Source organism: Crassostrea angulata, chromosome 9 (assembly GCF_025612915.1).
Source record: "Crassostrea angulata isolate pt1a10 chromosome 9, ASM2561291v2, whole genome shotgun sequence".
Taxonomy (NCBI): Eukaryota; Metazoa; Mollusca; class Bivalvia; order Ostreida; family Ostreidae; genus Magallana; species Magallana angulata.
Genome location: NC_069119.1, coordinates 6,175,689 through 6,199,230, shown reverse-complemented (window position 1 = coordinate 6,199,230; position 23,542 = coordinate 6,175,689). Strand labels below are relative to the sequence as shown.

The 23,542-nt window shown below is 32.0% G+C and overlaps 1 protein-coding gene across 1 annotated transcript in view; it reads right to left on the bottom strand.

Annotated features, from left to right (window-relative positions):
- LOC128163278 (atlastin-1-like) overlaps positions 1-23,542 on the bottom strand; it is a 67,805-nt gene that overhangs the window by 24,573 nt on the left and 19,690 nt on the right. Inside the window, exons 6-8 of the mRNA XM_052826821.1 lie at positions 18,611-18,673; positions 18,365-18,457; positions 17,342-17,480 (exon numbers count right to left, since the gene is read on the bottom strand). Coding sequence (XP_052682781.1) covers positions 17,342-17,480; positions 18,365-18,457; positions 18,611-18,673 — 295 coding nt within the window. The remainder of the gene's footprint in view (positions 1-17,341; positions 17,481-18,364; positions 18,458-18,610; positions 18,674-23,542) is intronic.

Genomic DNA, 23,542 nt, shown 5'->3' with positions numbered 1-23,542 from the left:
TCAAACAACACATACGACAAGTTGTCAAGCAAGACTAAATGTGCATACGCCTGGCTTATATATCGTAAAGGAAATTCTATAGAAATTGCTTAGAGTGCATGCGTTATATAGAAGAAATGTGTTATTAAGTCCAGTGATGAGCCTGTCGACGCCGCAATCAATGATTGTCTCTAACATTGATGTCTTTGCAAATGATTTATTAGAATTGGGTAAATGCAACAATTATTATCATTCCATTTAAACAGAAACTGAAAAACCTATTCAATCGCAGCAATATAGAACATCGCCAAAAGCAAAGATGGAAATTGAAAAACAAATTAAACAAATGTTGAAATACGATATAATTGAAGAAAGTACTTCTGCTTATGCTTCTATGGTGGTCATAGTTATAAAGCCAAATAATGAGTATAGATTTGCGATTGATTATAGAAAATTGAATGCGGTCACTCAATTTCACACATTTCCCTCTATGCGATGAGATGGTGTATTTGATGTGGTAGGTCAAACTAAAGCTCAGATATTTTCAACCCTAGATTAGGCTTTCGGTTATTGGCAAATTGCCTTAGATGAACAAACAAAACATAAAACTGCTTTTTTACGCGTGACAATTTATATCAGTTTTAACGAATGCCTTTTAGATTAGTAAATGCACCTGTGACTTTTCAAAAGCTGATGAATATGATTTTAAAAGGTCTTAAGTGGAAACATTGTTTGGTTTACATCGATGATATCATTGTATGTTCAGAAAATTTTGAAAATCATTTAAAACATCTTACTTTAATTTGTCAAAGGTTACGAGACGCATTTTGACATTAAAAGCACTCAAATGTTCATTTGCAGACCAGAAGTAAATTATTCGGGACATATTATATCAAAAGACGGAATAAAAGTAAATCCATCTAAAAAGACGCGGTAAAACCTTATCCTTTACCTAAAAATCAGCAAGATGATTGCAGTTTTCTTGGTCTAGCAAATTATTATCGGAAATTTGTCAAAGGTTATTCCAAAATTGCGCTTCCTTTAAATAGGTTATTGCCGTTTAAATGGACACAAGATTGTCAAATTGCTTTTGATTCATTGAAACAAGCTTTAACGAATACTCCCATTTTCGTGTATCCAAATTTTCAAAAACAATTTATTTTATCTTGCAATGCATCTGGAATGGCAATAGGTTATGTTTTGTCACAAATTGGGGATGATGATAAGGAACATGTAATCGCATATGGGGGAAGAGCGCTTAACAATAAAGAAAATCATATTCTGTTACGGAACAGGAAATGTTAGCATTAAACAGCTATTGATCATTTTCGCGTTTATCTAATTAACAATGAATTCATTGTTAATACCGAACTCAAAGCGCTAACCTGGTTAAAAACTATAAAACATACAAATGCAAAATTAATTCGATGGGCTTTAAAATTGCAAAAATATACATTTGATATTAAACATAGACCAGGAATAAAACATCAAAATTGTGATGCTCTTACAAAAAGGCCATGCCCAGATCAAAACATCTCTCAAAATGAAAATGAAAATTTTAAAAATGACTTAAAATGTTACAAGATATGAAAACGCAACTATAAATGTACTATCGGATCAAACTCAAATTAAGAATGAACAACAAAATTGCCCATATTTTAAGCATATCTATGATTATATACAACAAGGAGTTCTTCAAACAAATAAAAATCATGCAAAAACAATACCGTATGAAGCAAATCAATATGAAATTATAAATGATGTATTGTTTCATATATTCCAACCCAGAACTAAAAATAAGGCAAAAACGGAAGTAATTTTTAAACAATTAGCTGTTCCATAAAAACTAAGAAATTATGTCATCAGTTTATATCATGATTCGATAGCAGGCGGTTGTCATTTACGCGTTCAAAGAACTTATGTGGCAATTAAGCAAAAATACTTTTGGCCAAAGATGTATCAAAATATCTACGATTATGTAATGTCATTTGACATCTGTCGAAGGGTTAAGCGAGACACATCAGCTCGCAATGCACCATTGCATCACTTGCCAGTCCAAGGTACCTTTGATAGATGACATATGAATATTTGGGCAGGGCTACCAAAAACTAAGCAAGGATATCAATACATTCTACTGGTTACAGATTCATGGTCGCATTAGTCAGAAGCGTTGCCGATGAAAACTCAGGAGGCTACTGAGGAAATTGTTACTAGGTATGAGGCTCATAGAACTTTAGTCAGTGATAGAGGACAGAATTTTATGTCAAAAATAGTGCAGGTCTTGTGTAAAATATTCCAAGTTACACGATACGTCACAAGTTCGTATCACCCACAAAGCAATGTAGCTTGTGAGAGAATTAATTCCACGCTTGCACGATCGTTACGCGCCCATTGTCAAAAGGAACAAACGCAGTGGGATGAAGTTTTGCCCAGTATTTTGATGGCATTCAGAATAAGCCCCTCAACGCAATCAAAGGTGTTTTCGCCGTATTATATGATCTTTGGAAAAGAAATGTCCTTACCGTTAGATATTGCGTTGTTGCCTACTGAAGAATTACAAACAGCATCTGATGCATATGTAAAAGAATTAATCTATAAAGTAAAGACTATTCAAGAAATCGCAAAATAAAACGTAAAAGATGTACAAAAAGTAAATAAACAACGGTATGATAGAAAAACTACCACAATTTCAAATAAGAAATCAAGTGCTACTTATAATCATTAAACTGACTCCAGGAAAAAACATAAACTTCATTCCTTTAGGTGTGTCGATGTGATAATCACATTGAATTAAATTGTCGGTTCATGCGAATCGCCTAAAGTTATTTAAGGATCCGCGAGATATACGACCACCACCTGTTAATGATAAGAATGGTGAGGTACAGAACAATAATCGAAATGATGTAAATCGAGATGAGGTAACAAAGCAAATCGGTCAAAATAATGCAAATGACAGAGCTAATCAAGATAAAGATAATAAAAAGCCAAATGGACAATGGCATGAAGTTGAAAAATTGTTGAAATCGAAATTTATGAATAACAAACGAAATTATTTAGTTAAATGGGCGGATGGATCAAAACCCACTTTTTTTTAGTTTTTAAAGTTTTTAAAACAATTATACCATTCGTCGGTAAAGCGAAGGAAAAGAGTACAATATCGAAAAAAGTATAACGTTTATATGAGAGTGAAAAAATAAAAGAAACTAGACACCATCTCGTTGCGAGCAACAAGGAGGGCTTCCGTCTGATTTTAGAACTTGAGATTTATGTTCGATCTTGATTTTGCAATTTAACAGCTAAACATGATTTAAAACAGGAAAAGAGGGTCTACATTTTAAGGGCCAGACACTATTTTGTTTCAGGTGTAAGAACTTTGTTCAACAGGCTTTTATAAATTCTTGAGTTGTTGAGATATCTGTGAAAAACGTTTAAGGGGTCACTCCCATATCCCCTTATTGGGGCCGCTGAACTAAATCCTTAAGGTTGCATGTTGATAGTACATCATTTTGAGCATTTTTTTTTTATTACACTGCATTTCAAAATATTGTTCCTTTTTTATATATAGGTGATCGAAGTTTTGGACGTTTGACCCCTAAAACCCCCAAATTACGTAACACGTGAGAAAATCGTTATATTGTTGGGCTAAATAAAAGTAAGATAAACATATTTGCTTCTTCGGAGTTCCGGTTCCGGTGGTGGTATGTAGACGTGTTTTTTCAGTTCCTGGGTGTTATGAAAAAAAATGACAGAAATTATATAAGGGACGGTTTGAAACATCAAAATTAGAGGTAGTAAGTCAAGATATTAACAAACTCATTGATTAACACGTGAAAAATTAACCAGTTTATACTTTTTATCTGAAAACCGAGTGAAGTGCGCAGTGAACAGGTAATCACCCAACAATCTTTCAAAGTATGGCAACCGTCGACCGGACAAAGGACGGTAACAAAAGAAGTCACGATAGTATGCAGGACAGTGAAGGAGAAACGCAATGTACACGTAAGTCCTTTGAATATGTTGAAAAATACGAACTCAAAGATGTTATGCAAGGCATATCAAACATACAAAGCACACTTGCGAATCTCATGATAAATTTTGAGTCTCACAGAAATAAAATTGCAAACATTAAGCAGGACATATACGGTAAACACGGAGTTGAAGAACGATTACAATTAGTATAGTTGCAAGCCAATGATACGATTGGCCATTTCACAGATTTGGAATCAAAACATGAAAAAACGAAATTGGTCTTTTGAAATATCGTCATTAAACTCGAACAAAAAGTGGAATTCCATAACAACCAAAGTATTGACATGATAACCAAAAGAATGAAATGTAATGCGATTATAACAGGACTATTAAATAAAAACCAAAATGAAAACCTTCCACTTCTAGTTCAATTTTTTTTTATTTTCTAGAAATGCAAGAATCGGAAGTAAACAATATTGGAATCATCAAACTTTACAGACAAGGAGATCCAAAGACAAATAGAAAGATTCCAAGATCAGTATTTATTCAATTTGCAAATTTACACCAAAAAGAAAAAATCATGACAAGAGTTCCAAAGTTAAAAGAAAAAAATCGCAAGTGAGAATTTCCAATCACTTTCCAGAAGAAATGAGAGAACGCAGAAAGCGCCTGTACGATCTCCAACATAGTTATAACGAGAGACAAATCACAACGGTGATCAAAGGTTACAAACTTGTGTTCCCGAGTAACGGATCTGTATACCGTGAAAAGGTCAACAGACCGTCAGCCAAAGAATTACTCGATGCCTCGAGCGACAAAATCGAAACTAAAGTATTCGAAGGAAAACGTACAGAGGATAACGGAAACCGGTTCTCATCATATGTAGCTGAAGTTAGCTCGGTAAAACAAGTAAACCAAGCCTTGAAAAAAATACTCCGACTACCCCGTGTAAGTAGCGCGACCCACAATGTATACGCATACATCCTCACTAATTCAGAAGGAGTGACGCATGAGGGCAGTGATGATGATAAAGAACATGGCGCTGGCCGGGCGTTGTTGCGAGAGATGAAATACAATAATATTAAAAATTGCTTCGTTGTCGCCACCAGGTGGTTCCATAGTAAAATTGGCCCATGCCGATTCCGTCATATACTGGAAACTGGTTTGAGTGCTACCGCGAATTTGGCGTAAAAGTGAATGCTGTTGTGACGGTGATGTAAAAACAATAAACACAACTTATGCATTATAAGGTTGTAAATATTTATTTCTCATCCATATTTGGATACTGTATTATTTTGCATTGAACTCCTTTACTTTTTGTCAGAATTGTCCGGTTCAACCGGCATGGGTTTAACGTTTTATACAGCGACTGTCAACATCCGGTTAATATACGGTTACATGTGATGTAAGTAATTTACCATCTTTTTCTCCCTTACCAATTGTTTTTTAATGGGAATTCTGATATCTTGTAAAGACGTTGGAGTCGGTTTCTTTACCTTGACATTTTATGAAAATAAATACCCAAAACCTATGAAATAGAAAACTGATATTCAACGGGTAATTTTGTTGTCTACCATTGTTGATAAATTATCTTTTGTGTAAATTTATATGATCATAGAGAACAATTTCTTTGTAAACTAAGGAAAAGTTGACTACTTTTATCAAATGTTACTGTATCCATTTATTATCATTTTTATAAACAATGGACCATAATGTATTGAGTATTACCTAACACCTTGGATATCCCAACACCACAATTTTTTCTCTCTCCTAATCATTCTTTTGTAAATTGACACCGAATTCATAACTTTCCCTCTCTATCCCAAACAGTTCAACAATCCCCTTTTTAATATCCATGACCCCTTTTTTATTGTTTATGATGATAGCAAAGAAAACAACACAAAATCAGAAGTTTGACAATGGATAATAATAATATAAACTATCTAAAAAATACTGAGTGTTAACTGTCAGGGCCTCGGAGACAAAAGTAAAAGGAAAATTGTGATTAACTACCTTCATAATAAAAAATATAGCATTTTTTTCTGCAAGATACACATTTTATACAAGAGGTGAGAAAATGATACAAACACAATGGGGTTTTGAAGCTTACATGTACTTTAGTTCCTATAGATCTAATTCCCGTGGAGTGGCAATTTTTAAAAAAAAAACAATTTTGAATTTAAAGTTTATGATGCATTTTCAGATATTAATGGTAACAGTCTAATGTTAGATGTAACTATAGAAAATAAACAATACTTGCTAGTAAATGTATATGGACCAAATGAAGACAATCCACAATTTTATAAAGATATAGGGGAAAAAATTGAAACAGTAGCAAATAATCACTACATTGTTATGGGTGGTGACTTCAAAATGGTTATGGATAAGAACTTAGATACAATGAATTATAAAAACTTAAAAGATCCCAAAGCTCGGTCTGAATTAATTATTCAAATGGAATCCCTAAATTTGAGTGATATATTTAGATGTGCAAATCCACAATTAAAACGATTTACCTGGAGGAAAAAGTCCAATTAAACAAGCAAGACTTGATTTTTTTTTCTTATATCATGTGAATTATCTCCCTTTGTACAAACTATTGAATATGAAAATAGTTACCGTTCAGACCACAGCCCAGTTGTTTTACATATAAAAACTACAGACTTTGTACAGGGCAGAGGATATTGGAAGTTTAACAACTCTCTTCTTTCTGATAAAGAATATATACAAACAATAAAGACACTGATAATTGATATAAAAAGACAATATGCTGCTCTTGTTTATAACATTAATGAAATTCAAAATATCAAAGACTCCGAAATAGTATTTCAAATATCTGACAGCCTATTTTTTGATACACTATTAATGGAAATAAGGGGGAATCTATCTTTTTTAGCACATACAAATAAAAGAAAATTAAAAGAAGAAGAAAAACACTTGAAGATGAAATTAAAAACTTAAATTTTTTTTTTAGATGAGTCGAGCAAACAAATATTGTCTGATTTTGAAAACTTGAGAGCACATAAACTTAAAGGAAACTATATCAGATCAAGGGCACAGTGGATTGAAGAACGAGAAAAACCAACAAAATATTTTTGTAATCTAGAATCGCGCAACTTTATCAATAAACAATTATCAAAGCTAGAAATTGAAAATGGTCAACTTATACAATCACAAGAAGAAATTTTAAAGTAGATCCAGTGTTCTGTGATGTCATACTTTTTTGTAAAACTTTGAGTTCTTTGAACTTTGTGCAAGATAGTTTTATTTATCTTATGTGAATATAATCACATGGATGTAATTAGAATTATTGGTAGGTTCAAGATATTTTCGCAGCTTCATTTTATCCTAAATTTCCAATGTTTTATACATCTTATCTATGCAAAGGGGAAATAACCCCTTTTCTGACTTTTCTCTCAGTTGTATGTCTAATTCCTATAGTTTTTAGATTAATTTTCAAATACATTTGTAGTTTTAGTTTTTCTGATAAAGTTGAAATCAAAATTAAAACAGTTAAACACATATCTGCCTAAAGGATTTTACTTTTACCAAAAAATCAATACAATTTTCTGATGCTAAAATATGTTTTAGTTTATGTTTATCTGGCATCTCAAAAAGTGTGATGACATGTATATTTTTTCTAACAATTGATGACATTGAAGTCTATTAAGTTGAAATCAGTTCAATTTTTCAACTTTCATCAGAGAATTTCACGAGTATGGAGTTACCTTAAATAAAACAAAGTTGTTTTATGAAAATCGATACCAAAAAAGGAAGCTTTAGAAAGATATAATCTAGCTGAAAAACTTAAACATTACAAAGTCAAAAAACTAACAGACCAAGAATCAAATAATTTAGAAGGTTTGGTCACAAAAGCAGAAGTTTTAAAAACTCTAAAGCAAATGAAATATGATAAAAGCCCAGGTGCAGATGGATTTACTGTAGAATTCTTCAAATTTTTCTGGGCAGACTTAGGTGAATATAGAACAAGATCAATAAATGATTCTTACAATAAAGGAGAATTTACAATTACCAAAAATTAGGGGTAACTTGTATACCAACACCTGATAAAAATAGGCAACTTCTAAAAAAATTGAGACCTATTACACTCAGTAATTTCTCAGTAGTTTACAAAATTGCTTCAGGTTGTATCACAGAAAGGTTAAAAACAAAACTGCTTACAATAATAAATGATGACCAAACCAATTTTTTAAAAGAAAGATTTATTGGAGAAAATATTAGAATTGTATATGATATTATGAGTTACACTAAATTCAATGATATTCCAGGCCTATTGATGTTAATAGATTTTGAAAAAAAGCATTTGATACAGTTTCATGGGACTTTATATTCAAAACTTAAACATTCTTTTATTTTGGAGTTTTAATCAAAAAGTGGATCAATTGTTTTTATTAGAATATATCCTCTTGTGTTATTCAAAATGGTACACTCTCCCAATAGTTTAACCCTCAAAGAGGCTGTAGACAAGAAGACCCAGTATCTCCATACTTATTTGTTCTTTGCGCAGAAATTTTAGGTATTTTAATCCGAAATAATAGAGATATTAAAGGAATTGAGATTGACGGAGAAGAATATAAGATATCACAATAAGCTGATGATACATCCTTGATATCAGATGGGTCAGCATCATCGCTAGATGGTACACTACAAACATTAGACTATTTTGCTGAAATATCAGGCCTTAAAATTAATTTCAGTAAAACAAAACTTATATGGATAGGTAGCAAAAATTTCTCAAAAAATGTTAATCACCACACAAGGTGGAAATTTAATTGGGAAGAAACAACGTTCAATTTAATTGGAATAAAGTTTTCTGTTAACTTAGATGAAATGATGGATCTAAATTATAACATTAAGATGGAAATCTCAATATCTCAAAAACGGATGTGACGTCATCAACACAAATTTTTCCAATCAGGTTCATACTAATATCTATCATATTTGAATATTTGATTGAGATTGGCCGAGCTGTTTCTGAGAAATCGCGTTAACAAAAATAGGAAGAAAAAAAATATATTAATAATAGGGAAAAGAAACAAAGCAATAACAATAAGGTCTTTTGTTGGAAACGGAAGATAACGAGTAACGAGGAGGTCTTCCGTTCAGTTTTTTAAACGATACCATTAAAATATCAATGAAATTTCAGAATTTTCACTCGAGCCCTCCCTTTTTTTTTATAATGTATACGATTGTCAAAATCAAATTGCTGACAAAGGGTTTTGCTTTTTTACATACAGCACATTAAAGATTTAAGATTTTAGTCCCCTAAAATCCCTAATTACGTCATCAATGGGTGTGGCAATGAGTTCTACAAACTAATATTGTTACAATCAACAACTTTGCTTTCATAATGCTTTACAAAATCTTGATCGTTTTAAGGTATGTGTAAGAGACTTTACGAGTCTCTTGGCCCCTAATTTAAGGGAACAGCCCCTTTTTCTTGACTCATTCAAAAGGTCCCACGAATACTAACATTTTTTGTTCTTACAACCATATAAAATTGTTATTCCTTTTAATATACAAATGATTGAATATTTTAGGGGCCAGCCCTCTAGATCCTTAATGGGGACAGACATTGGTGCTTTGATTAATAGAATCGATTAAAATCATCAATGCTAACATTTTCTCTTCTACAATGCTTATCAAAATATGTCTCCTTTTCTAGATAAATTGCGTCAAAATTTAAGTAATTTGGCCCTATAAATCCCTAATTACAAATGATTAAATATTTAAGGGGCAAGCCCTGTAGATCCCTTATGGGGACAGAAATTGGTGTATTGATAAGTGGAATAGATTTAAACCATTAATGCAAACATTTTCTTTTCTATGATGTCTAACGAAATATATCTCCTTCTCTAGATATATTACGTCAAAGTTAAAGTACTTTGGCCCCTAAAAATCCCTTATTACGTAATAAATGGCCATGACAATGATTTTTTCTGAGAGATATTGTTACGATCAACAATTTGCTTCTATAATGCATTACAAAATCTTTATTGTTTTTTAGTTATTTGTATTAGAGTTAACGAGTGTCTTGGCCCCTAATTAAAGGGGCCTGTCCCTTTTTCATGATTTTTTTTGAAAAGGCCTTCAGAATTCTAACATTTTTGTTCTTACACCCATCTAGAATTGTTGTTCATTTTTGACATACAAATGATTAAATATTTAAGGGGCCAGCCCTCTAGATCCCTTATGGGGACATACATTGGTGTTTTGATAAGTGGAATAGATTTAAACTATTAATGCTAACATTTTCTCTTCTACAATGCTTTACAAAATATGTCTACTTCTCTAGGTATATTTCGTCAAAGTTAAAGTACTTTGGTCCCTTAAAATCTCTAATTACGTAATAAATGGGCGTGGCAATGATTTTTTTTCTATTTAATATTGGTATTATTCACAACTTTGTTTCTATAATGGATTACAATATCTTTATCGTTTTTATGTTATTTGTAATAGAGTTTACGAGTCCCTTGGCCCCTTTAAAAAAGAGCCAGCCTCTTTTTTTATTTTGTTGGAAAGAACTTTTGATTATCTACTATTTTTGTTAGATATGTCTTTAAAAAATAGCAACTTCTAAAAGGATACGGATCAAAACGTATGAAAATTTTAAATGAAAATTCGTACCCAATTTTCGTGCCTAGGCAAGCTCCAAGAAATGACGCAACAGGCGTTAAACAACTACATGCTGCACAACTTCAAACTATAGTCTACCTATCCTGAAAATTTCATATTCATATCTTTCATGGTTTCCGAGTTTATAGCTGAACAAAATGGATCGTCAAACATTACAAAATGGCCAATAATTCGGTACCGGAAGTGACTACGAAAAAAAACTATATGAAGTTTAGAACACCCCCAAACATCTGTGAAAAATGGTCGAAATCGATCGAATAGATTTCGAGAAATCTCGTGCACAAAATTTGGAAAAAAGAAATAAGAAGAAACAGTACGAAAACAATAAGGTGTTCTGTTTGAAACAGAATACCTAAATAAGAAACAGTACGAAAACAATAAGGTCCTCTGTTGGAAACAGAAGACCTTAATAAGAAACAGTACAAAAACAATTACTAGGTCTTCCGTTGGAAAGTAAAACATTATTTTTTGAAGTGCTTTTCGGTTATGTCCGGAAGTTATGACGAACAAAACAAAATAGTTTAAAGAAATCTACAACTATTGGTATATAATCCTACAAAGCCTGAATATTAAAGTCTTGATCAATATTGAGATCTTGACGTCACAAGCTTTTTGTTGTGTGACAGGAAACAGACGACAGGAAACGAAGTTTGAAAAAAATGAAAATAAAACATCGAGAAATTTTCATTTTCTATAACCCCTGCAAATTTTAAGAAAATCTATGAAGCCATCTCTGAGAAATCTTTCAAAGAAAATAGGGGGGATTCAAAATTCCTAACCAATTTTTGCGCTCGGGCGAACTCCAAGCAATAAGCGCCACTGGCGTAAAATAACATAAGAGTGCACAATTTCAAACTATATTCTACCTCTCCTGAAAATTTCGTATTCATATAACTGATAGTTTCTTAGATCAGCTCTACACAAAATAGGTTGTAATAAAAAAGAAAATCAACCGTAACTCGGTACCGGAAGTGACGATTTCAAAATTTAAAAAAAATATCTAGAATTATGACCTCTGGCAATCATATGTAAAAAATAGGTCGAAATCAGCCCAATAGTTTTTGAAAAATCGCGTGCACAAAATTCCGTTGGAAACAGAAGACCTTAATAAAGATTTAAATGAGAGCAAAGCTATCCCTACAGACAAGACATGTGCGTATGCCAAAATATAGAAAGTACAATCTACACCTATAAATTTGAAAACTTTTCCAAAATAGAGGAAACAAGTTTTCAATTTACTTCACGCACAGTGACATCACCAGCATCCCTGTTGAATTCTGAATTTCGTTTTTCAAGCTTTGCAATAATTAATTGTAATATAAAATGAGAAATATATATCCTCATATATAATTGTTTAAATGGACACAGACACGATTTGAAATCATTTTTTTCAAAAAATAAGTTTTGATTTTAAATGTGTTCAATAGTTTATATAGATGCTTGAAATGCTTTTTCAAAATCTGATAGTCAATCATTGAGTTACAAGCGAGTCACAGTTCCCACTGGTTATAATTCTTTGCTTTGCAAACAAAGCTTGAGTCATTTTATTTTATCGGTATAAATTTCAATGAAAAGATGCTTTCCTTTGTTCATAATATTATTTATGGACAATAAGTTTCATTCTATTGTTGATTTTTGTTCTTGATAAAATCATTTACGAATAAATTGAATCTTCTTTGTCACAAATTTGTCAAAAAAAATGATTACTTATTTGCTTTACATTATTTGGATTGTTAACAAATATATAATTCGAGTTTTGCATCCAAATCATGTCTGGATCCTTTTCAAATATTGATAAAATATGTTCTGCCACTTGTCGAATTTTCTACCAAATTCTACATGTACGATAGAAAAGTAAATACTGGTAATGTATATTCTGTCGCAAGTAAAATGATGCCAAGACATCGAAGGTATTAAAAACAGTTTTTGTTCGAACAAATATTAATGAATTAAAATTCAAAATGCTTTAGACGAGTACTGAACCCGGGCCCCTTTGTTTGCAAATATCATCTCTTGTTTTTTTAAATACCACCTCTCTTCCACTGCACCACGGCAACTCATTTCTCAGCGAAGGTTTTCATATCCAATAAATCGTTGGCTATTGAATCAATGCAATGTGTGTGTATTTTTTACTTTGAAAGATTTTGACTTCCATTTAGTTTTTAGAAATCAGTTTTATCTGATTTATAAATTACATGCATGCATTTACAATGAATTACGTTACATTGTATTCAGTGAAAAAAAATATATTATACCTGATTGGAAACTGTTAGGCTTAATTACTAAAATGATAAATTCAATCCGGGTAGATACACGTTCACCTAACTATTTTTCAATTCATTCAAACTATTAGGGTAAATACAGGATAAATCTCTGCCATTCAGTCAACTAAATGATAACTGAATGGTCTGGAAAGGTGACTGAATGGCACACATATGCCATTCAGTCACATTTTAGTTACCTTTCAGTCACCTTTCAATTGACTGATTGGCAGAGATTCATCCTGTGAAAAGTTCAACGCAATTTCTTGGTTTTTATAATCACGCCGCCGTTCCAGCATGTTATGATTTTAATATTGATCATTATATTTTTACAACAGATCTAGAATAACAAATTAAATTATATATGTTTAGATATGTCATTGCATACATGATATCAATTCTATAACAAACAACATTACTAATTACCGGTGACGTATTTACTGACGTGACAATAGCAAATGACTTGTACATACAATTGTATGATGTACCCGGCCGGGTATGTGACATATTTTTCCATATAGATGTATTAAAATAATTAACTTCTATTTATGATCATTGGTACAGTAACTGATTAGTCTCTAGATTTTACTCTTACATACATGTATCTTTAGTTTGTAGACGTAACATTTTTAAAACCTAGAGTTAGGAAATAATACTTTAAGATTGATTTACAAATGTAAATGAATAACTTTTATTCACTGTACTAATCGTACACACGTAAATACTACAATTTCAACGCTTTTTTTTTAAAAGAAAAACTGACGTGCACCTGGGCAGACGACACACCTATTGTGTATATCTTGTATTTTCTGTGCTAGTTCCAGGGGTTTTCTTAAGTTGGACAAACAATATACATTAATTAGATATTCAAAAACGAACAAAACTATGTCTAGACAAACAAAGCGGCAGTATCCTGCCCGATTTAATTTATGTATTTAAGTTGAATCTGTTCAGCTTGATCAAACTGGACTTAAGGTAACTCCGTACCTATAAAATCATGGGTTCAAAGTTAAAAACTTAACTTTTTTAACTTATTGGACTTTAATTTTATCAACAAATAAATGAAATATATATGTATCCATACTATTTAAGACGTAAGGTAATAAAAACCAAAGGCTGAAATTATCATCTGAAAATCAAACTTTTTTGATTTAAACATTTAATTAAAACTGAATGTATACTTGTTTGTCTTTTTAAATTGTATTACTTACTATGCCAGAAAACAAAAATTAAATTAAAAAAAAAGAAAGAAAAAAATGTTTACATTAGAAAAATTATAGCATTTAGATATCTCACTTAGAGATAAGTAGAAAAGGGTTATTTCCCTTTTTTCATTATTGAATTATGTCGAATATAAGGATGAAAAACGCGTATTATGATAAATTTAGATATATCACTTAGAGAAAAGTAAAAAAGAGTTATTTCCCTTTGTCCAAGTAAACAATGATTTGAGTTTTTGATGTGCACCTATAATAACATAGAAAAAACAAATCTACTTGCATGAATTTCAATGAATTCATGGTTTATGTAAAATGTATGACGTCACAGGAGGGTGGATTTACTTTAAAGGGAATTTAATTTTTGTGTAAACACAAGTTAAAGGGAGCGTAAATGCCACTTCAAGATGCTCAAAGGTGGCTTAAGGATAGCTTAAAGGTGACTGAAAGAAGTTTGGACATTCAAAACCTATAAGCTCAGCTTTAAGGTGACATAAAGGTGGCTTAAAGATTGTATATCCTTTAAGCCACCTTTACGTCATCTTTAAGCCACCTTTAAGGACTTGCTTAAAGATTGTTTTACGCCCTGTGTAATTTCTATGTAAAAGTTCGACCCCCATTTTGGCCCCACTTTACACACGGGGACCACGATTTGAACAAACCTTAATCTTCACTATCTAAGAATGCTTCAACACATCTTCAGCTTTTCTGGCCAAATGGTTTATGAGAAGAAGATTTTTTAAAAATATCAACAAAATTTCAATAAAGCCTAATTATTTTCCCTTGAACGAGAGCATGTTCCTTAATTTTTACAAACTTAAATCCCCTTTACCCAATGTGAGCAAATTTTGATTGAAATTGGCCCAACAGTTTTAGAGAAGAAGTCGAAAATGTAGAAAAGTAAACAGACCGACAGACAGACGGACACCGGACAAAAATGATCAGAAAAGCTCACTTTAGCTTTCAGCTCAGGTGAGCTTAAAACTAATATTACAAGGGAACTTTAGAACATCGAAATTATAGCGACTGCTTAATATACGCAACACAGAAGCCTGATCGACCATTGCAAGAAATAAAGCGCAATGTTTACTTTCTCGACGGAATGCTAGAAGGCATGCTGGGTTGTTGCAATAATTTCTTATTGAGGTTAACAGTCTTAAAGTTTGCTTTACTCACCAGTGCTTCGTTATTACATATATTTTGAAGAAAATATTAAATGGCATTTTTTCTGCTTTATCAATTACATTGTGATAGGTTGCAATATACATTTTTCTTGCGGTGTGAGATCGGTTGTCCGGTGTGAGACAGCAGTGTGAGATATTTCTGTCTTACACTGTGTATTACTACGCCGTTTTAAAACGGAAACAAACGATGTCCGCGGTAGAAAAATGCGAAATGGTGCATTGGAATTATACATTAAGTAATTATATTGCTTAATTAATTACAATTTATCATATTTTTAATTAAAAAATTGTCGTATGCTCTCATTTTGACTTGCACTATTTGAAGCACGCGGAGGGATTAATTGAAAGTAAACCTTTAAACGTCATAACAGAAAGTTTTCTAACATCATTTTTTAAGGTAATATAACGCGAGAAAAAAAATCATTCATTATATGCTCGTGTGGGATAGTGAAATTCCACCTCGGGGCCAAGATTCACGGTCAAGTCTCGGTAAAACCTCGTCCTAGACCATGAATCTTGTCCCCTCGATTGAATTTCACTAACCCACACTCGTAATAATGAATGATTCTATAAGTATGTAATATCAATAGCAGAAAAAGGCGAGCAAACCACGCATTTCAAAGCGATGCTTAATAGTAACACGTATATATGAGAAAATCAATAAAAACTGAATTAAATTAGGTGTACTAAGAAAGAACATTCTTTCAGCTCATTGGCCCCGCCATATTGACCGCCATTATGTTCCATTTGATCATTTAATGACAAATGCTTATCGATATGCAATGCCCCTTAAACTATTTTAACAACTTTCCAAAGCGTCATTCTGAAGTAACTTTAAAAAAAAATGATTATGCTATCCAAATACATATGTGTAGTGTCAACGGTGTTCTAATCAGTAAATTTGACTTGTTTAAAGTGTGTTTAAATTTTAAATTGGGAAAATAAAAATTTTAAAAAATTTCTAGATACCATATAAAGTACCAAAATTTAATTAATAAACATTAAAATTCTTCTAAAATTTGATACGTATTGAAAGAAAAAAATATCAGAAATTAGAAATACCTAAGGTCTCCTTTCTATAGCTAAAATATTTCCAAAGATATTTTTTTTTCGAATAATAGTTAATATAACGTCATACTTAGAGACAGAGCACGCAACGTGTAATTTATTTGAATAGGCCTGACTTAAGCCAATAAAAATTTGACCTACTGGGTCATGAAATGAATTCGATAGTCGGTTTATTTTAATCAAACTGTTTAAAAAAATGGTTGTACTGACGGTCTTACGGTTATCATATTAATTCATATATATATATATATATATATATATATATATATATATAAATATATATATATATATATATATATATATATATATATATATATATATATACAGTGGGGCCTCAGATATCCGGACGCCAGATAACCGGACGCTTCAGTTTACGGACGATTTTATTTGGGAACAGATTTTTTATACGTTATTTTGTCTCATTTATCCGGAATTTCGCGTTCCGGATCCGGACGGTCTGTTTTTACCACAAAACACTAATTTACTACTAATCTTGCTTCATTTAACCGGTCGGTAAAATTTGATGATACCCTACTCAGTACAAAAGATTACCCCTGTCAATTAAGTTTCACACCTTTTTTACGTGCTAGACCCTCATGAGTAGCTTGTATAAATACACTGACTTCCCAAATCACTTTCAAAAATTAGAAAAATTGCAGTGTATCACACACATATCACACTTGGACAGAAAGAATTCAGCTAGATTCGGTTATCATTATTGTCCGGTTAATATTTCATGACAAAATAATAAAATAAAGCAGAGTTCTTTATCTCTTAAAAACGTTCACTCTAGCATGTGTTGCTATATGGTATGAAAGGCAAAAAAACTAGTATCAACACTGGGAGCCATTGCATACAAATACATTATCATTCATGACAACAATAGACACATTTCAGATATCCGGACGCTTCGCCTATCCGGACGATTCAACTTGGGAACGAAAGCGTCCGGATAACTGAGGCTCCACTGTATATATATATATATATATATATATATATAGCCTACTTTTCACAAGTCCAGCAAATTGGTGATTTGTCGCAACGTCCTTGCCCGGATAGGGTAACAGACACCCACCAATTTCGAGGAAGCCCCCATTCAGATTGTTGCGAACTATCTTCAGCTGTTGATGTTGATTATCTTCTTCCTGTTTTTCATGAGTATTTAAAAACAGAAACCCTTCCATTAAGATACAAAATGTACAACAATTATAACATTGTGATATCATTCCATAAAGTATTACAGCAAAGTATTTTTACAAAAAAAATATCCTTGGATCAGTAATGTTTATCTTTTCATGCTATATGTATACTGTATGTTAGTACGGTAATTTTATCCATGCATCCATCAATTTAATATGGGTTATCTTATAAAAAGTCAGGATTATTAAGTTTATCTTATCATGTTTTGTAGGGCTTTATCGTGCAATCAAACTTCCTTTCTCATATTTTGAAAAGTTCAAGGTTATTTTATGATGCATTATCTATATCAATTCATCTAGATCTATAGTAATATGACAAGAATAGCACAGCGATGGACATCAGAAGGGAAAAGGAAACCCAGTCGACCCAAGAACACTTGGGAGAAGGACCGTGGAAAGAGAAATGACGGAACACAAATTTACGTGGGGAGACTGGAGAAGTTGGCTCAAGACAGGCACAAGTGGAGGAGTCTAGTCCTTGCCCTATGTGCCCCCGGGCATAGCAATGACTAGATAGGTAGGTAGGTAATTCATCTAAATGTAACAGGGAATTGGTGTCTCGTGCACTCTAATTCGAGACTTTTTGGGATATGTTTAGTGACCGGCTAAGCTGTTTAGTAATGAATATATAATTAAACTTGATTTTTGCAACTAATTCATGGAGCTCGTCAAAAGTAAAATGTCCTTATTTGACCATGTAGCTGTTAATGCTGTTGCTTTTCTGGTTTTAGAATCTTTTTGTATATTCTTGCCCTTACGATTTTTGTGTTCTAATTATCATATGTGCTTTAACTTAGTAATATATTTATTGTGAGATTTTTTTTGCTTACCGTTAATTGCTTTCGAACATAAAGTTCTCCTCCAGTCTCACCGTATGGAAATTCATGTGGACATCCCCAATCTCGGACCACAAATAAGAATCTCTTTTGATAGAAATGAATGAGTCGGAATAAAAGTAAAGGATTTACATGTAAATGTACCATTAAGTACAAGAGTTACTTTGCATACATGTAATAATTTGATTTTGAATCAATAGACGATATTGTTTTGGTGAGTTCAAATAACGAAGAGCTTACTGGTTTGCTTGCATCCTTAATTCCTGATTTCTCTTGGATAAGATTTCCAAATACACTAAAATACTAAAAAACGATGTAAATTAATTATAAAAACTAAAAGACACGAAGAATACAAATATACAAGTTTTATAATTTGATAATGTTATCTGAAGAAATCAGAAGTGTGTTGAAGACCTGTACGTAACTTTATGTCACAATACTTCATACAACCGTACAAAATGTTGCTCAATATGCCACTTCTTACATGTAAATGTACAGAAAGTGGCTGCACACGAAATGAAGTTTTCATGAATTATCGACACGAAACAATGGCGTTTCAAATGTCTAGTACCTCGACTATTGTGCCACAGGCTCAAACTAACATTGATTTCTAGTATTTATGAGTGCATTAAGAAATGATATACTAAGTAGTGATATGAATTGCTGCGTTCTAATTACATGTACTTGGAAATTGATTGAAATTAGTTATTTAAAAAGATCTACAGGTATATGTTTTACTGTAAAAGGTTGCGTACAAGACCGATCAGACCCAACCGAACAGAGAGTAAACCCCAACTTAACCCTGGTTTACTTTCTGGGTTTACGCTGGGTTTACTTCGATTTTATTAGAGTGGACCCCGAAAAAAGCCAGAGTAAATCTAAAGTAAACCCAGAATGGGCACAGAGAGTAAACCCAGTTAGAAGTACACCCCTGAAAGCAGACGCTAACTATACAAGGGCAGGAATTACAGGCGGTACGATGAACAAATAAAGCGTTCAGTTGACCTCAAAAGTAGATTTCTAAGTAAACCCGGAGTAAACCCAAAGTAAACGCAAATTAAACCCCGAGTGGACCCCATTTTCCAAAAAGTAAACCCAGAGTAAACCCCAAGTAAACCCAGGGTTTAGTTAGGGTCTACCCTGGTGTTAGGTAGGGTTTGATCGGTAATGTATGTTACAATAAAAAATTAGAAAAACAATATTGACATTTTGAAAAACCATTTGAGTTATTAAAAAAACAAGAAAAATAACAAGTTTGTATAATAAATACCAACATTCTTCTTAACGGGCCAGTTTCAAACCTCACAAACAAAGGACTACTAAAAATACAGAGTGTTTTATATAATTCTGTTAAAAATAAATTTAGGAATAAAGAAATATTTAGGTAGGCAGAATCCAGTATAGAGGTAAAGGTATTGTTGATATAATTTTGAGACTCAAATCAATAGAAATGTCCTGTATAAATCAAATTTCCAGAAAAACAGTTCCTGATCTATTTTGGTAATGGATTTTCTTTTTTTTTTCTTTATTCTTGGTATATCTGTAAAACTAATATAACACATTTAAATGATTCAGAATGATAGAACACTTTCTACTGCTTTATAGAGAGATATTTGTTTTTTTAACGATTGTAAAAATAAAACAGAAATGAGACTAAACGTTTTATTAGAGGAACTGCTAAGGTGTAATAATTTTTTTCTTTAAAAAAAACTAAAAGTTTTAAAGAGTGGTTGAAAAGTGGTATTAACTACTAAAACGATATCTTAAATGGTGTGAAACCGTAGAATGATATTATTACCAATTTGTCTGTAAAAGAAACTGGATATCTAAATATATGATCATACAAGAGGCCCATAGGCAACGTCGCTCACCTGTAAACAGTTCCTTGTTACATTCTATTTCCTAGCATATGCTATTTCTATATTGACTTTGAATTCCTTCTAAGGCTCAATTATTAAATTGATGCTCACTGTTTTTATAACTTAGAATCTATACTATTTGAGAAAACTTCTTAATCTGACAAATTGAAGCGTTTTAGCTCTCAAGAAGATTTTTGAACATTTTATATATATACATGTGCTTCTACCCTACACTTTTAGTTCGTCTTAGGTCCTAAGTATTTTTGAAGGGGTCACAATTAAAAAAAAAAAAGGAAATCCGATTTACGAAAAAAAGTATATTGAATCTACATTATCCAAATATGCATACATAGTAATTCAAGCATTGTAGTTTTCTAGAAGAATATTTTTAAAACATTTTCCTATTTACTTTTATGTTCAACTTTTATGTTAAAGTATTAGTTTTAGGGTCACGATTTTATCATTTTAGAATCAACAATAGCCACTGATGCTTGCATAGTAATCCTACAAACTTACACTGTAGTTCTGGAAAAAAAGATTGTCAAACATGCTTCCCATTTTCGATGTTTAACTTTAGATAGTGTATCATTTGAGGTCGGTACCCAGCTCCCAGGCTACCCAAGTCTCAAAGCCCATAAAATCAACATAATCCTTAGCATATTTTAGGTCCTTTTACAAACGTTCTAACTGAATTGTAATTTTATTGTAGGCTACCTCTTAGCAGTGAAAATGAGGATAATGGCTTGCAGACAGTTGCAAAGATGCGTCATTTCTCTACACAGACTAATCTGCTGCAGATTAAGGTTGAATCAAAGAATTTGCGGAAGAAACAATATGTCTGGAGGATGGAAGATGACAAGAACATTGATGTTCCCGACTTTCCTAGACATCTAGAAGAGGAAATCCTGGAACTTACTGTTGGGTTTACCAATTAAGTTGGCCAAACATTACACTCAAGAATTCATGAGCCAAGAATGGTATGAACTTTTGGTTGATCTTCACCAACAAAGCCTCTTTGCTGTAAAGATCCAAAGTAGGCACACATCAAGCAATTCCTACTTATACTGAATTTGATTTGAAGAAGAGGCAATGACTTCGTAATATTGTTGTTGCTAATCAGGTGCAAGAGTGACCGGAATCTTTCCACACGTTGCCAGCGTTATATGGTATGGTATTGTCTTTTGCTAGATACTCCAACGTAATATTTAACTGAGCAAGGACTTGCTGGAAATTGTACGTGATGCAGGTTTAATTCACGTGCTGAGGTTGTTGCTGAGGTTGTTTATGAAATCGACAACGAGTCTAAAGCCACAATGAAATAATATTTTTTAAAATGTATCTTGTTGTATACGGGGGTATTTTTGCATTTCAAATGTGTTTATTATTTATCTTTACATGTCCAGATTTGTTGGTGCTTTTTTAAAACCCTGAGACTTGATGCCAACTTGTTAAGGATACATAATTTGAGGGCTTCACAAACAGTATATCATTTACATTATTGACTTCCACCTGACATCTATCAAGCAATCCTAGATAACTTGTTATTAATGGCAATTTTAGGGAAAATATGGTTGCATATCTGTTGCTGAATTTTCAGTGCAAAAGGTTCAAATTTATTATCATGAAATACTGATTCTTGGGGTAATATTAATGCAGAAAAATGTGCCATGTTAAGGAAGTCCATCCATAGCTTAAGCGAATTTAACAGTTTTGATTGACCTATACGTTTTTTAAGCTAATATGAGGCTGACATAAACCAATCTCGGATGTACATGTATGTATGTATGTATGTAGTCAAATAAATAAACGTTTTTGCACTTAACACTTTTTTAAATAGTTGTCTGTCCATTAAGAAAATTAAAAAAAAATCCGAAAATATGTATGGTAAACTATGAACTATTGTAGCATATTTGAAGAAAGGGGAACCTTTTGCAATCTTTTACTAAGAGAAATGTGAGAAAATTATTTGTACTAAAGAAATATATTTGAAAATGCATTTTTCCTATAGACTGCAATGTTAACTTCAACATACGATAAATCTGTTAATTTAATTTTTTTTTTAAGTTTCAAAAGCGAGTCCTTTTATTTATTAAACCCCTTAAACTCTCACTAAAATTTTAGTAGTGATCAAACTTAAAATCTATTTGATATGAAATATGATTGTTATGGATGGACTGCCTTAATAAATCCACTGCAAAAATGATGACGAAGTATATACACTGTACATATATATCGCACTTTTGGATTGCCGTACGTTAGCTTTTCGAAAAAAACATTTTTTTAGAACTAGCTTTTCATAAACATTGTTTTAAAAGTTCTTATGATATTTGAAGAAAGAGACAATTTCAAGTACTAACGTAACTGGTTTTTCGGCCGAGTGGTTCTAGAGAAGAAGAAAAAAATGTGAAAAGTTTTCAAACATACAAAGGAACAGATGGCCGGACGGACTACGGAAAACGTGTGTTTAGAAAATCAGATTAAATCCTTCAGTTCAGATTAACTGAAAATTTGAAAACAGCTAAATCGAAATCAACAATATAAAAAATAGTAAAGGACTGCGAACGATAGCATTGTCTAACCGCCTAACTAAAAGTCATTTTTTTGAAAGTTGTCTAATTAAAGTTATTTTTTATAATAATGTAAACATTTATGTATATTTTCATTGAATATAAATGATTTGGTCAAACATAGCGAGATAACTTTGTATTTTGGGTTAAAATAGCTCATTTCATAATAGAAAATAACGGAAAACGGAAATGTTTTAAAAACATCTCCCCCCCCCCCCCCGTGAAACAAAAATTCCTTTTGAGGGGTTTTAATTATTGTTATTTAGCATATTTTCACTAAAGGTTGTTGTTTCACCGGGGGGAACATATGTCTACAGACCGAAATACATTCCAAAAAAAGAATTTTGCTTTGTAAATTTTCGTAAACTAATTAACAGATATGAATTAAAATGAAATTTTACTTTAATATATATAGTAAATATGTTATCATTAAGTTTTTATGCACATATTGGCCGCTAAATAAAATTTTCTCACCCATAGAGACCGATTTCAATGAATTTTTTTAGACCCCTCGTTAGGAAAACTTTTGTTTAAAAATAAATAATATTATTACAAATTTTGTTTTGATATAAATTGATTAGGATTTGATTATACTTTTTAGTACAAAAATTAGTTTTTCAATATCTGACAGAAATTCCGAAATATTTGGATGTAAAATGTAGGCGGGAAACGGGTGTTAGCGTTCTCAGTTCTTTGATAAAGCTTTAGAACCTAATTTATTAAACTAACTTTTTTTCCGAGTCGAG